Source organism: Epinephelus fuscoguttatus, linkage group LG11 (genome assembly GCF_011397635.1).
Source record: "Epinephelus fuscoguttatus linkage group LG11, E.fuscoguttatus.final_Chr_v1".
Classification (NCBI taxonomy): Eukaryota; Metazoa; Chordata; class Actinopteri; order Perciformes; family Serranidae; genus Epinephelus; species Epinephelus fuscoguttatus.
In genome coordinates, this window is record NC_064762.1 from 25,532,286 (window position 1) to 25,547,875 (window position 15,590).

At 40.8% G+C, this 15,590-nt stretch overlaps 1 protein-coding gene across 1 annotated transcript in view; it reads right to left on the bottom strand.

The window, feature by feature from the left end:
- scara3 (scavenger receptor class A, member 3) overlaps window positions 1-9,507 on the bottom strand; it is a 34,906-nt gene extending 25,399 nt beyond the window's left edge. Inside the window, exon 1 of the mRNA XM_049590244.1 lies at window positions 8,973-9,507. Coding sequence (XP_049446201.1) covers window positions 8,973-8,979 — 7 coding nt within the window. The 5' untranslated portion in view covers window positions 8,980-9,507. The remainder of the gene's footprint in view (window positions 1-8,972) is intronic.
- Window positions 9,508-15,590: the final 6,083 nt, after the last annotated feature.

Consider the following 15,590-nt stretch of genomic DNA (forward strand, 5'->3'; position numbering starts at 1 on the left):
CAGACTGTATGTTGCTGGTTCAGATGGTGTATGGTAAAACAGCCACCACACCAATGAAAATTTTACAGGTTTACAGAGCTTTTCTAAACATTTAGGATAGTTTCTAATCAGTTCCATATAGATACATGTACAGTATCAAGTACAGAATTACCCACAGGGTTGCAAGTGAAAGCAGGACTAAAAGATAAGCCTGATGAAGTTAAAAAAAAAAAAATCAAAATGAAAATATCAGGATGTTGTTCTTCACCCACATGGAGTCAGTCCGCCCTCCTTCCTCCATCCTCTTTCACCATAGGACCTTTGGTGTTTGCGAACGCAGTGCCAGGCCTGTACTTGAGTCAGCTAACCATCCGAACTACTTCGTGTTTGTGGTTCCTCTGTGGTGGTTCTTCTCAGGGGGTTCTGGACTTTCCAAACCCCTTCCCCACCCTGTCCCTCACCTCATTCCCCCTCTGGATTTAAATTGTGCCAGGAGATTGTGCAAAATGTTATCCTTGGTGAGTTACATGCCCTGAATGTCCTTTAACCTCACCACATCACTCCTTGATCCGATTTAACATGCAAATGGGCATGCCCTCTACACATAAAGATGCACAGATTCAACATGCCATGCTTTTTGAAGTTCCTTTTTTTCATTAATTCATTTAAGTTACTTTGACCAGAAAATCCCCCTCAAGAACCTCAGCAAGTCCCAGCCTTAAGTGGAACCAGGAGTCCTAAGATGGGCCCTGCTCCAGATCAGAGCGGAGGTCTTGACCACAACTCATAAAGCCAAATGAGTCCCTCTCCAAACCTCTGTTGACATCCAAGCCATTTAGGTGCCCTCTGACTGGAATGTGTGGTCTCCTCGCAAAACTATAAACGCCTGGTATGTGTTGCTGCAGACTGCAACGCTCAAGTTATGGACGAGCCATTACAAGGAAATGTTCTTTTATTGTGGTTTGCCAGTGAAACGGGAGATTTTCAGAGTCACGATCCCATAAATGCATCATGTTTTCTCAGGAGTAAAACCACTTTGGACAGCCAGGCTGAGACACGGAGACAAGCCTGGTTAGGTTTACAGGGCTTCAAGGCCAAAGGGCGTGTACAATATTTTCCTAATGGTTTATTTGCGGGCCTTTCTCCATTTTCTTACTTGCCCTCAAATTTCACATGATCACTTACAGGAATTTTCCAGAGATATAATGAAGATTAGAATAAGAAAACCTTTCCAAAATAAAGAAAAGACACCTGAGTTGAGATTGTGGTTAACGATCAAGTTCTTGCTCAATCCAATTTGGACAGACCTCGAGCCAGCTGCCTCAGCTGTTGGCAAATTCAAATTTCGTCTAGTTATAACATTAGTGTTTACTAATAGGGATATCTCAGCTTAGTCACCGGAAGAAAATGTTGGCATTGTATGCTTGTGCAGATCACAAATAGGTTATATTTGTGTGTTTCATACGCACCATATCAGTGTTTCTGAAGTGACTAATGAGCTGACTTTGTCATTGGGAGGAGCAGGGGATGCTGTGACACTGAGGTGAGATACCTGCCAAGCTGCATATGACTGTTTGAGACCAACAAACAACAAAGCTGGTTGTTTTAGTGAGTCGATGCTGTGTTTCAAGCCACTTTTAGCCATTAAACATGGGTGTTTTTCATCCATTGGGGATAGTGCTATGACAAGCAGTTTGTTTTTTTGTTTGTTTTTATTTAATCATGAAATCACTGTGCTTACCAGGATAGTGTCTCGAAAGGTGATTGATTTTTACCAAGACATCAACTGCTTCTACAGCAGTGATTGTGCCACCAAAACTGGGTATTTTAAGCCCAAATATGATCTTTCCTGACCATGACAAAGCAGTTTTGTGCTCATACCTAACCATGCCTTAACCACAATGTTGTTGAAAGTTTCAGTGTATCTGCTACATAATAATGTAACGTATCCTTGGTTTGCAGGAATGTACCAGGCCAACCTTTTCTCTGTTGATTGGGTTGTATATTTACATCGGTGAATCAAAAGTGGCTGCACCACAGAAACTATGTTAAGTTAGTTGTAACTGATTGTCACTACAAATGTACACCCGCTAACTGCCATGTATAACTATTAGCAAACAGAACCAACCTAAAAAACAAACGTGAGCTAGCTATCTAATATATATTACCTGTTTAAACTAACGAGGCAATGGGTGAAAATTCTGCTTATTTATGTAATCCGGGAAAATTTTCACAAATGAATCTTAAAGGAGCTATATGTAAGAAATCTAAAGCAAATAGTCGTAAAATCCTCCTAATATGTCACAGAGACTAAGGAATAATGTTCATATAACATACTGATCTCACCGACAACAATAATACGGCCAGAATATTCGCAATTAAAAAAAATTTTTACAGTCCGCAAATCATGTTAATGTTTTGAATTTGTGTTTTGGCCTGTTGCGCCGCCGTCTACCAGTCACACAGTCAGTAGAATCTCAGCATGAGTTACAGTTACGACTGAGCTACAGCAGCACGGCAAGCAGCATTAGCAGTGTCCCGGTACATAGCATGTATGTGAGCCAGCTGCTGTATAGCATACAACAGCTGGCTCTCTCCTCAGCTGTATCCCGGCAGCAGTGTTAGCAGCAGAGAAGCCGGACTTTCTCGAACGGTCTGCTGGAAAACCGAAGATCAAGGACGCGGCGACACAGCCTTGCCACGGCAGCCGCCCGTGGGCAAACAAATCAGTCTCCAGCGGGCCACTGTCCAGCAACCTCAAATCTGTAGGGGAGGGGGGGCGGACACAACTCGTGGCAGTATTTTGAATTTGAGTGCAGTTACCGTTTTGGCCACATTCTTACATACAGCGCCTTTAAATTATGACTTTATGCTAACAACGTTAGACTAAATAACCAAATAGCATCAGTTAAATACACATAATCAAGTATTTTCCACTCAATCTACAGGCCTGCTGCGTGAACACAATTAACGTCATGTCTGAAACAAGCACATTTCTCTTTTTATTCATACTTGAATTAAAGTCCTTCCTGTTTGCGTAGCTGAATGTTAATAGCAACCAATTTACAGAATAGATGCGGTCAGTTTCTAGTCATAGTTTGGGGGGGACTTGTGAGGGCTGAGTCGCCCCCAGCCTGTAAACGCTAGGAAAGCACATTTTTTTTAAACTCACATAAGAGACACTATTATTAGGGCCATAACGGTACATGTATTTGTGTCGAACTGTTCGGTACGCGACTTTCGGTTCGGCACGACCCTGTACCGAATTGTTGGGCGCAGGATATTATTTTATTTTATTTTAATTCCATTTTTGTGAGCCGAACCATTTAAAATATCTAGTTCCCCGACGGACATAATTGAGTGACAGAACGAGTCCCGTAAATCTCCGCTTTCACTTTGTGCAGCACATTCTTGCATTTTGACAACATGGCAAGTGAGCCTGACGAACCTGGAGACCCACTTGCAAACCTTAAGTCCTCCGTTTGGGAACACTTTGGTTTCAGGGTAAAGTACGAAGATGGAAATAAACAAGTGGACAAGACAAAAGCAGTGTGCCGACACTGCAGAACAGCGGTCGGGTATGTACTTGGAAACATGTCTAACATGCTAACGCATCTAAAGCGACACCACCCGAGTTTGAACGTTAACTGGCACGACGAGAAAAAGCAATCTGGTGCAAACTACGATATCGTCGTCGTGTAAAAAGAAAGAGCGTTTCCCCGACCATCGCGCTAAAGAAATAATCAACGCCATTGGAGCTGAGTAAAATTGTTTAATTGAACTTTAGATATAAGCATGTTTTGTTTACTGCACTTTAACAAAGTGGGAAAGCTAAGTAAGTTCCTAGTAAAACTGAATCTGAGCAGGCTTTAAAGCTAACCAGCTGCACTATACTTTTTATTTTAATTGAGTAAAACTGTTAAAGCAGAAATGTATATTTATATTTTTCATTCAAAAAATGATTTAAAAAAAACAGCAGGATTTTATTTTTCACTTTTATATTTCTATTTTCATTCAAACAATGTGAAAAGCAGGATTTTATATATATTTGTTTCATTCAAAAATTATGTAAAAAGAGTTAACTGCTGTGGTGGTATGTTTTAATAAGGTTACCAATAAGTAAAAGATATTCAATAGTTGTCTATTTTTTTCATTACTGTACTGAAAAAAAAAAAAAGAACCGTGACTTGTGTACCGAGGTATGTACCAAACCGAGATTTCTGTGTACCGTTACACCCCTAACTATTATATTTATCATAGATATGGTTGATTAAACTTACCCTACCATCAGAATACCATGCTCATTTCGAGACACTATAGTAGCACTAACTTTACTCAATACTGAGATTTGGAACCTAAAAAACTACCAGTGGCTAACAATCTAACACCGTTTGGATAGAGGGTTAGATCCTTTCTGTTTAACCGGAAACAGCCCTGAAATTGCCATCGCTAAGCCCTACCAAACTCCATTTAAATAAAGTGTAATTTAAGCTTGTATAGAGCCCGCATATTCTTACATCCCACTGGGTGAATTAAGGGTTTATTACAACCAAACCAGCAATTGATAATTGGTAGAACAGTGGAAAGACTAACCAAGAAGTTTTTTGTGAGCCTTATTTAGTGTCTGTCAACTCTGAATGAAGAGTGCTTAATGACGATAAAATTAGTTTATTTAAATAGAATTTGGTGGGTTTGACGAAAGCAATTTTGGGGCTGTTTGACAAAAAAGATCCTACTCTTTTACAAGAAAGGTCTATCTCTGTAGGGATCCTTTCAACAGTGTTGTCAGACACCTAAATAAACAATTGGAGCCTCTCAGTGGCAAAAATAAGCACTTTTAATTGATGGTACAAACATGCCCTGGGTGTTTTTGTTGCAGCCTGGCTTCTGCCCCTGCTCTATACTGGACCAATTTAAAAAATGTTGATCTAATCAGTCACATAGACACAAAAACATAGGAAAATAGAGTCCGGATTAAAAAATACCCTCTAACTCTGGGGTTTTAAGTTTGTTTGACATGCAAAAAAGCCACACAGTAACTCTTACTCTTCAGCATGGTAGCAAATGCTTTACTTTCCCCACTGTTGTAAAAGGACTTGATATTTTTGGGCATTCCTACAAATACCAACTGTATCAAAACTAAAGTTTTCATGGTGCAACCTGATCTGGTAAATCAAAATTACTACTGGCCATATCATGGTGTTTGTGTGTGGGGTATTTGTTTTGTTGACAGAAAAACTGTTAACACAAAGTTAGAAAATTTTCTGAGAAACCATTGTATGCTGTAACATCAACACTTCATCTTAACTGGAATTAAGAGAAACCAAACCAAAAGTACACAGAGATATATGAACAGGACTTTCCATACCTTTGGCCTTATCAGTATAAAAGTTACATAAACAGCATTGCCTGTGAATAAAAGTAAGTTGACTAGAATAAATTAACAGCTGTTACTACTAACCAACACCACTGCCTTCCTAATTAAGTATCCAGTTGCTGTATATTCAATATGTTTATGTGTCTGCTACTAGTGTTGGTGTAAAAACAGGAATAAGTCCAGCAGAAACATTTCAGACAATTAATCAAAGCAAGCAAAAATAAATGAAAAAGTGCAAACTGGCTACAGAAAGGACAAGTCAATATGACTTTTTCCTTGTTCTCCTTTCAAACCAAATTCAAAATGCTTTGACTGTAAATTCATAACGCTGCCACAGCAAAAGTGGAATTGAAAACAAGAAAATCTCTCTTTCTGTACCCCCTTTCTTTTCTCCCCTTCCCTCACTCTTTCCTTCTCCTTTGCCAGCCATACACCTGCCTCACCTCTTCTGAATCCCCCCCTCCCCTCCAGCCCTGTTAGGAATGTATGAGGCAGCATGTTTGGTTCTGGTCGGGCAGGGTTGGACCTGCTCTCAGCAAGACTGGAAACCACATTAACAGACCTCCTGTGCTGGCTGAGCAGAGTACTGTATATGTTCTCAGGAGTTAATGTGCTGTATCGTGTTGTACTTCATGGTAGCTTCTTTTCTCAAGACTCAACAGGAGCAGACACAATGTGTTTACTTGAATTTTAGTTTGATTTAATTTCTTTTGTCATTACTTGTACGCTTTTCTTGATTTCCTTCAGGCACTCGTGAAAAATTAAAATCCTACTATGATACAGTGGTGCAGGCACGAGTTCTAAAAATGAGTCAGCATTTTAGCACTCCCAGATCCCTTGTCTCGAAGTCAGTGGGTGTTTTGAATGTTTTTGTTTTTTTAGCTGCCTAAAATAAGGTCTGTGATTAACACAAGCTTCAGAGATTTTCACTTTTTGCTCTACAACATAAATCAGTTAATACCCTCCACTGATTAATTTTTAAGCTTTTACATGTTTTGTTGTGATGGAGAGGCTGAAGTCATGCAACCGTGGTGTAGTTCGTTTATAGCCTATCATTAGTTTTTTTTTTTTTACTTCCGGCGATTGCATTTGCACTTCAGAAGTCATAAAAGTGGTGTTAATTTGTGAAGATGATCTTGCTGAACAAAACATGCAAGTATCATAAACTTTTGTTTGCCAGAGTTGCATTTCTGCAATAATCTAAAATCCAATGGAAAAATCCCTTTAGCTGTTTGTTAAGGGAACCAGGATGACGCTAACTTCTTGGTTAGCCAACAAAAAAAACATCAACCCTGCACCACTCTATACACACTCCCAGCTCTAAGGGAAAAAACGTGACACTAAAAACTTAGACCCCACATCACACAAAAAAACTAAAACCATATTGAGCAACTGAATTATTGTACACTGATAACTAATGCAATAACCTGCACCTGGATACATGTTTTGCAATTTTCTACCACAGACTGGAATAAAACAATTACAAACAGCTTCACTTTGTAAAAACCTTTACTTTATAATACCTGGTTTTCATTATATATAATCAAGACCAAGACAGTATGTCACTGCACTAACCTGAAAGTAATTAACTAATTAACCTCAATGAAACACCCACAGCACACCAGGAGGTCTGAGTGTGGTGTTCTCACTTTTTGCTTCCAAAACCACACTGCAGAGCCTTCATGAAATGCAGTGTCCTACTTATGATACCACTAGGTGGCTGTATATTGTTTTTCTTCCAGCAGAAGATTGAAAATTAAAAAACATAAAAACAAAAAACAGTGGATAATCTGAGAAGTTGCTATGTGCAGTGAAATCCGAAGTCCTGAAAATGTTCTATTGAATGGAAAGACTATTTCTCTGATAGCCTATTGTTCCAAAAACAAACGCTAGTCCAGTTTCTACGAATATACCCACTCCCTGCAATAAGAAAAATCAAACCAAAGAAGCATTGTCTGTTTCTGTAAACTACGGATATGTTACATTTGTACATTATTTCAGAGTCTCAAACACAGCTGGCAAACTAACACTGACTGCAGGGAGTGTGTATTTTTGGAGAAATGTCTCTTTGGAGCATAGCCATTTGTTTTGGGGATAATGGGGTGTCAGAGAATTGGGCTTTTGGTCTAATGGGGCAATTTCCGGACTAATTGAGCTTTAAAATTTTGGGCCATCGGAACAATGGCATGGCACCGATTCACTGGAGTATTTTTTCCTTGAATTCCAGCAGAGGAAGCCAAAAGCAGTTTCTCATTTCCAGTTGGTAACCGTCTACTCTCCTGGCTAAAATGACAACCATTGCTGGGAAATTGTTTTGGCTGTGCCTAGCTAGCTAATCCATCTAACGTACCTAACTCTTTGCATTAGTTAGAAAACAGTCTTTAGCTGACTTTTTTGTTGTCAGTTGACTTACTTTATAATGAGTACCATGCAAAAGGGATCTTAATTATGATCTGAGGCTAAGCATCCCCACCAGTTGCTGATTCATGTCAGCCAACATTACCTAGAAAAACAGCAGTTCTTTTATTGCATTATAGAGCCAATAACTATATAATTACAATGAGAAAAAAATATGAGACCAGAATGTTATTTCATTACAAACCTTTTACATTAATGTTACAAGAGAAATGGCTACTAGGATGATGACTAAACAACTGAAATGCTGACGTCGGCTGAACTGGAGTTATTGGAGTGTAAACTAACCAGAAGGTACGGTTGCTAAGCTATAATGTTTGGATGAGGGTTTTATTGCAAATGGTCAATGAAACAGCGCCACCACTGATACCGAAACGCCATCAAAACAAAGTCCAAGGTAAGAGACGCCAAGTTTTAAAAGAGGAAAGAATACAGATAGATTTCAGTTAACAACAACAATAAATACAGGAACAAGTCCATCATATGCCAATTATTGTCGGTAATGAATATGTCAACACTCAACATCATTTTTCAAGCCGCTATCCCACATGTGGGTTTCATTCCTGCCCCCTCTCACTCCCCCTCTCTTATCTCCTCTTTCCCACTGTATCCTTCCATCTCTGTCAGCCTCTCACTTCTCATACTGTATGTCTGGGAACCATGTAAAAGCCCTAGCCCTCTTCAAAGACGGTGGCAGCTCTCCTTTCATGGCATGTTGTGAAAAAGCTCAAATTCAGATGTTATGCTTTCACTCGCCCTCTTCTAAAGGGGGATATTAAGTCAATCTGCAGCAGATTGGCAAGGTCAGGGAACATTTTATGTTTTATGAAACAGGACTGTGGTGCGCGCGCGCGCACACACACACACACACACACACACATATAGAGATTTAAAGCTGACTGATCAAAGTCTCACGTCCAACAACAACAAACCGGCACTTTCTCAGGATCCACACTGCCAAGTTTCACAGCAGATGAGAAGCATATGTGGTCGCTGGTGCCCTTTGCAGGTGCCTGCCTGTATGCCACAATGACAGATACTGTTCCTGTTTGCATTTTAAATTGTTTTTCACACTGGCAAATGCACCCAGGTATTGGTGAGAAATGTTTTTTTCTGCAAGACTAGAGAGTGATATAGTAGGAGACTGTATAGGTGCTTTATTAACACAGTATAACAACACGGAAGAACTCAGAGACATTACCTTTCATGATTCCTCCCTCTGAGAATCCTTCACAAACAACTTGTGGTCTAGTTTGCTGATGCCCAACTTGATGGAGGTGATATTGCAATCCTCTTCACCTTTTTTTCCCACAAAGCAAGAGTCCAGGAATAACAAAGGCAGTCAGCAATGTACCTCATTCGTGAAACATTTCCCAGTTTTCCAAAGACAGATCAAGCCCAAAAGTCCCAAAAAGTCTTACTTCCACATATTTAAAAACTTGATGAACAACAAGCAAGCACTTTAGGATTCAGCCACAAAGGATGTTATTCCATTTGAGCAAGAAAAAGGCACCTTTTCAATCTAAAAAACTGTCTGATATCTAGATTATCTCAGATATTCTTGCAAGTCTTTCAATGCTGAAGGAAACTGATCAAGGCTCGTCTTAATTTTGGAACATGTGTGTTTGCTTGAAGCTCTCTGGCATCATCCCTCTCCCATCCAGGGCCTGAGGAAACTAAACCTTCTCAGACAGAAACCATGTGCAACTTCAGAGAGGGAGGGAGGAAATGGAGCGAGAGGGGATGAAGAGAAAGGACAAGGGTGGTAAGAAAGACAGAGAGAGAGAGAGAGAGAGAGAGAGAGAGAGATGGGAGGGGAACAAAGAAACTGGAAAATGAGGGAGGGACTGGGAAAGGGACAGGGTGAAAAAAAAAATAAAAAGGGAGGGAGAGGGAGGGTCCATGTGTTTTGTTGAAAGTCAGTTTTGTGGCCGAGGCTAATTGCTAACAAATGTTTGAACATTGTGGTATGAGCACCTTGAATATCTGTGGCCTTGGCCTGCTTGACAGGAAAATAGTTTCTGTGAACACACACCTACACACTCTCTCACACACACACACACACACACACATTCACACACATGTCAAAGCTATAATCCCTATCTGGCAGCAGCTCTCAGCTTGCTCCCGCTAACCTCGACTACCAGTGTCTATGGCTAAACAGCAGGTGTAATTCTCTCACCAACACACACATCCGGCCATCCAGCTGACTGGGCAGCTCCCAGTGACTGTCTGGCACTGTGGACGTTCAGCTCCTTTCTTTCCTCTCCTGTACTCACTATGGAACTTAAATACATATACTGCAAAGTAGGAAGATGGGCTGAATGTGAACACAACTCTGGCGCTGTGTATTTTCTTAAAAATAGGGTGAGCTTTTTCATTTTGGAATCACCGGGCAAAAATCCCATTATAAACTTTCAGCATGTTGCTTTTGAAGTGGACAGAGGAAACACTGGACTTCTGCACCTCCTCCCCGCTCTGTTTTCAGGCTTCAGAAAAACTGCCTGTGACAGGACGCTTTGGCCAATCATAGGTTATTCCAGAGAGGGTGTTCCTATTGGCTGTTGCACAAATTCAGAAGCTTTTTGACGTCCTTTCCTCAAAAGACTGATTTAATGGCAGAAAATCCTGCAAAGAAAGTTGCTATACCAGCACCGGCAACTTACTTGTCTACACTGTAAAGCAACCCAGAAAAAGGAACACAGACTTACAACAAAGAGAGTTTAAATGAGAGTCTGACAATAAACAAAATAAAATGTATCAATATCAGTGAAGGGTTTCAAGGATTGGACAAAAATGAAACCTGCGTACACGTGTACACGAAAAAAATGACCCATTCTTAATGTTTAGAGATTTTTGTACACGAACTCACCCCTACATTATACAGTATTTTTGCACTAAAAAACATACTGGACAGGAACTGTAACCAAATAATAGCCTGGTGCAGGTCGCTGCAAAAAGAAAGAAAGAAAGAAAGGCCTTGAGCAAATAGCCACCTGATTCTTTTAAACGCCTGGGGTCAAAATCCATTTTGTGAAATAAACGCACGGGCTACTATTTGGAAAAATACGGTATTAACATTGTATACAAGCTGGTGGCCAGCAGTAGCAAGTACAGGTCCCACTGGGAGGGTTTGTGCTGGCTGATTTTAAGATGCTACAACCGAAGGTCCATCTCTTAAGCTGCTGCCTACTCTGTATTTCTACCTTTTCCAGATGTTTGCCTACCCCAGCTTTAAACAGTGGTGGAAGAAGTACAAAGGTATTAACATCAAAATATACCTAAAGTGCCGAAGTAAAAGTACTTACTATGGAGAATGGCCTTTCAAAGAATAATATTTATTACATTATTGGATTGTAATCAGTGAGACCTTATTGTAATGTTATCATTTTGATGTTGCAGCTGTTAAAGGTGGAGTTAATTTTAATAGCTTTACATTTGGCTTCTGCTACTTCCAGTCCTACTCGGTGTTCATCAGGCAAATGGCCAACATGACAAAGGGCAGGATAAGGGCAACAAATGGTCAACTAATCAAGAGCAACTATTTAGATAAACACTTCACAGCCACAAAAGGACATTCCTTGCACTGATAATTACTGTAGATGCACTTATCATGAGATTTCCGCACTACCAACTTGTTCTGCGTTACGTCTCCATCTCAGCTGTAATCAGCGTGAATAATGCCTTTTTGCTGATTACTTCTACATCCCTGAATGGCTTTGAAGTCACATGCCTCACTTTCCCATTTTTTAGTTTACAAGTTATTTTGGCTTAAAATGCTACAGTTTGTAAAAAATTAAGATTCCATGAGATAATTTAATGACCAACATCAGTCAGCTGGATTTTGATTACGAAGCCAGCAGCCTTTGATTAGAGCGTTAAGTGTCTTAATCAGCTCGGTTCATGCACATTCCGACACACTCATACTCATGCATGCACACAGAAACCCAATTTCCCCTAAATTGATACCAGAATCGTCCACATGTTTGAAGTTCATCTGCGGCCTGTCAGCCACGAGTTGTTCGGTACCACCAGTGGGACCAATTAAGCCTGGTGATAATTATGTTTTGTGTTAGAAGCCAGTGGAGCAGCTCAGTCAAAGCTCTCTCTCTCTGCATGCGTGCGTTGAAATGTTGAAATCCATGCCACTGGTTGAGGATTAGCCGGAAAGCTACATGGTTTCTATTCCTTAGTTGGCCAATTTAACACTGGAGCAGCTTGGCATGGGATGCACCCACACACACACACTGACAAGGTGGAGCAAAACACAAGTTTGCAAGGGATCACGTAACAGATAATTAGTTTAGTCACACTGGATCTGCGGCTGGTGAACTGTCAACACCAAGCAACACAAACTGAACAATCCTCGAGGCCAGAATGCTTTAGCTCCACATGCGCACTGTTGGACTGTGTGATGATAAAACTCAACTTACATAAGCTGCTGACTGGTAACTACGGAAACAAAGGAAATACTAGTCCATGGTTGGTTACCTTTATCTCTCATAAGTGGTACTGCCAGAGCCAGAGCTTAAGACCTGTGGAGAATTAAAGGAATACTTCACCCATAAAAAAGATCATTCGTATTTCAGTTTCAAAATGTTGTTTTTCTTACATGCCCCCACATGACAACAAATCCAAAACCAGGGGAAATTCTTGATGAATCTGAGCAAAAGGTGCTGCATTTCACAACAGCAAACTTCACTCACTGGCCACTTTATTAGATACACCTGCTCAACTGCTCGTTAACGCATTTAGGCATGTAGACATGGTCAAGACGACCTGCTGAAGTTCAAACCGAGCTTCAGAATGGGGAAGAAAGGTGATTTAGGTGATTTTGAACGTGGCATCATTGTTAGAACCAGACAGGCTGGTTTGAGGATTTCAGAAACTGCTGATTGACTGGGATTTTCACACACAACCATCTAGGGTTTACAGAGGATGGTCCGAGAAAGAGAAAACATCCAGTGAGCAGCAGTTCTCTGGGTGAAAATGCCTTGTTAATGCCAAAGGTCAGAGGAGAATGGCCAGACTGGTTCAAGATGATAGAAAGGCAACAGTAACTCAAATAACCACTCGTTACATCCAAGGTATGCAGAAGACCATCTCTGAACCAACAACACATCGAACCTTGAAGCAGATGGGCTACAGCAGCAGAAGACCACACCAGGTGCCACTCCTGTCAGCTAACAACAGGAAACTGAGGCTAGAATTCAAATGGACTCACCAAAACTGGACAATAGAAGATTGGAAAAACGTTGCCTGGTCTGATGAGTCTGGATTTCTGCTGCAACATTCAGATGGTAGGGTCAGAGTTTGCTGTAAACAACATGAAAGCATGGATCCATCCTGCCTTGTATCAATGGTTCAGGCTGGTGGTGGTGGTGGTGTAATGGTGTGGGGGATATTTTCTTGGCACACTTTGGGTCCCTTAGTACCAACTGAGCATGGTTCAAACACCACAGCCTACCTGAGTATTGTTGCTGACCGTGTCCATCCCTTTATGACCACAGTGTACCCATCTTCTGATGGCTACTTCCAGCAGGATAACGCACCATGTCACAAAGCTCAAATCATCTCAAACTGGTTTCCTGAACATGACAATGAGTTCAATGTACTCCAATGACCTCCACAGTCACCAGATCTGAATCCAATAGAGCACCTTTGGGATGTGGTGGAATGGGAGATTCGCATTATAGGACAATGTGCAGCAACTGTGTGATGCTATCATGTCAATATGGACCAAAATCTCTGAGGAATGTTTCTAGCATCTTGTTGAATCTATGCCACCAAGAATCAAGGCAGTCCTGAAAGCAAATGCGTCCAACCGAGTACTAGCAAGGTGTACCTAATAAAGTGGCTGGTGAGTGTATACCAAAACATCAGTTTCCAAGTCTCATGTACCCATTTGTCTGCTCAGCACTTCCCAAACATGTGCACTGTCACTAAAATTTAGAGTTAGAGAAAAGTTAGAAAGAATGAGCTTACCAGATCTCTGTAGCCCACTCCTCAGCTCTGCTTGAGGCTAGCAAAGCAACATTAGCTTCTACTAGCATAACACACTCAAATCTTAGTCAAGTTACATTGTGGGTAATATTGGCGCCAGGTTTTGACATGAAAGAAAATTGTGTGGAATAAAAGAGACTATATCTCTGGTTCTTATGATCTTATGATCTTTCATGGAGCCAACAGTGTTGGAGTGGAATGCTAAATCAGTGGACTCTTATAAAAGCAAAAACATTCAAATCTCAAGTTCTGACCCAGTAAAATACCAGAAGAGTAAAAGACAAAGAGTAAAGACAGCAACAGAGACCCCATTTACACTTAGCCACAAAATACATCTGCTACACAGCTCACAGATTGTGTAGTTTTAATAGTCAGTGAGACTTGCAGCTGGCTTTTGAGGACTTGTGACTTGATTTTTTTTTATCGTACTGTTTCTTCAAATTAGGACCACATTTCTTAAAAAGAAAAAAAAAGCTATTTGATGCTCCTTCTTCCAAAGAGTGTGCTGTTTCTCTGGTTAAATATTTTCTCTTTGGAACATGTTGGGGAATATTTCCAGACCAGCAACTTTAGGCAATGCAAGTGAAGGGCAAACACTTCATGAAAACTGCCAGAAAGTACAAGGGGAAAACTTGGTATGTATAAAGTATATTTTGTTTTAACATCTGGTGTACAAAAATTTAATTGAAAAAGAACATCTCAGAAACACAAAGCTGCACCATGCAAGCACATAGATAACCTTTACCTGCTGATTAAAAAGTGCAGTGACCCTACCTAGTTATACTAGTTAACATCACCACTAACATCAGAAGAAACTGACCTTCTTAACATCAATCTACCCATAACCACTTATCCTTTACAGAGTCAAGGGGGGCTGGAGCCAATCCCAGCTTACGTCTGGCGAGTAGCAAGTTGCCAGACTAACATAGGGCTGACACATAGAACCTTATGACACCTGCTATTAACATGCATTTCGGTGATCCTAACACAAGTGGACAGCCGAGACACATTGCTGTTCACAACTTTGTCTGTATCCCCAGATGACCACTTGTGTTCAGATGTTGTTCCTGCCTACTTCACTTATGCAAGAAGGTTTAAGGGCCCCATGCACAGTTACTAGCCTACGTCCGCACTCTTGCTGGCTGCTCGCTAGCATGGTCACTAGCTTGCTCACAAGCCATGTTGTTGCGTCTCCTTCAACGTGGCAAAATGATGGAGGGTACTGCAACACGTCATCAAACTCAAAGTAAAATGGATGAGTTAAAGAGTATTAACCGCTGTCACTAAAACAACTATCACGCTGGGGAGGCATCATGATACATTAGCATGTAGACTCCAAAAGATACGTGGTCACATGAATGTCAATACCAGGTATAAACAGGGCCATAGGGACAGAAAGCCAATCACGCTCACACCTACGAGCAATTCAAAATCACCAATTAACCTAACTTGCATATCTTTGAACTGGGAGAGGTAGATGGAAGACCCAAGACGGGGAGAACAAACTCCACACAGAATGGCCCGAGCTGGCCTGCGGATTCGAACCTAGAACCCTATTGTTGTGAGACAACAACATTAGCAATTACTGCACCACAATGCCGCACCATACCCAACAGTGGACCCATTATTCCACAGTTGCCTTGAAAACAAATGCCACAAACATTTTATTTCTTCAGTATGTTGATCCAGGCGAGGCTCTTGCTCAGTCATCGTCTAATCTGCTGACTAAAAAGAAAAAATCTTACATGTTTTGTCCAGAACTGTTTATCAGAAATATCCTGTAGCTACATTCTTGTGTTGGTAATTGATACCAGTT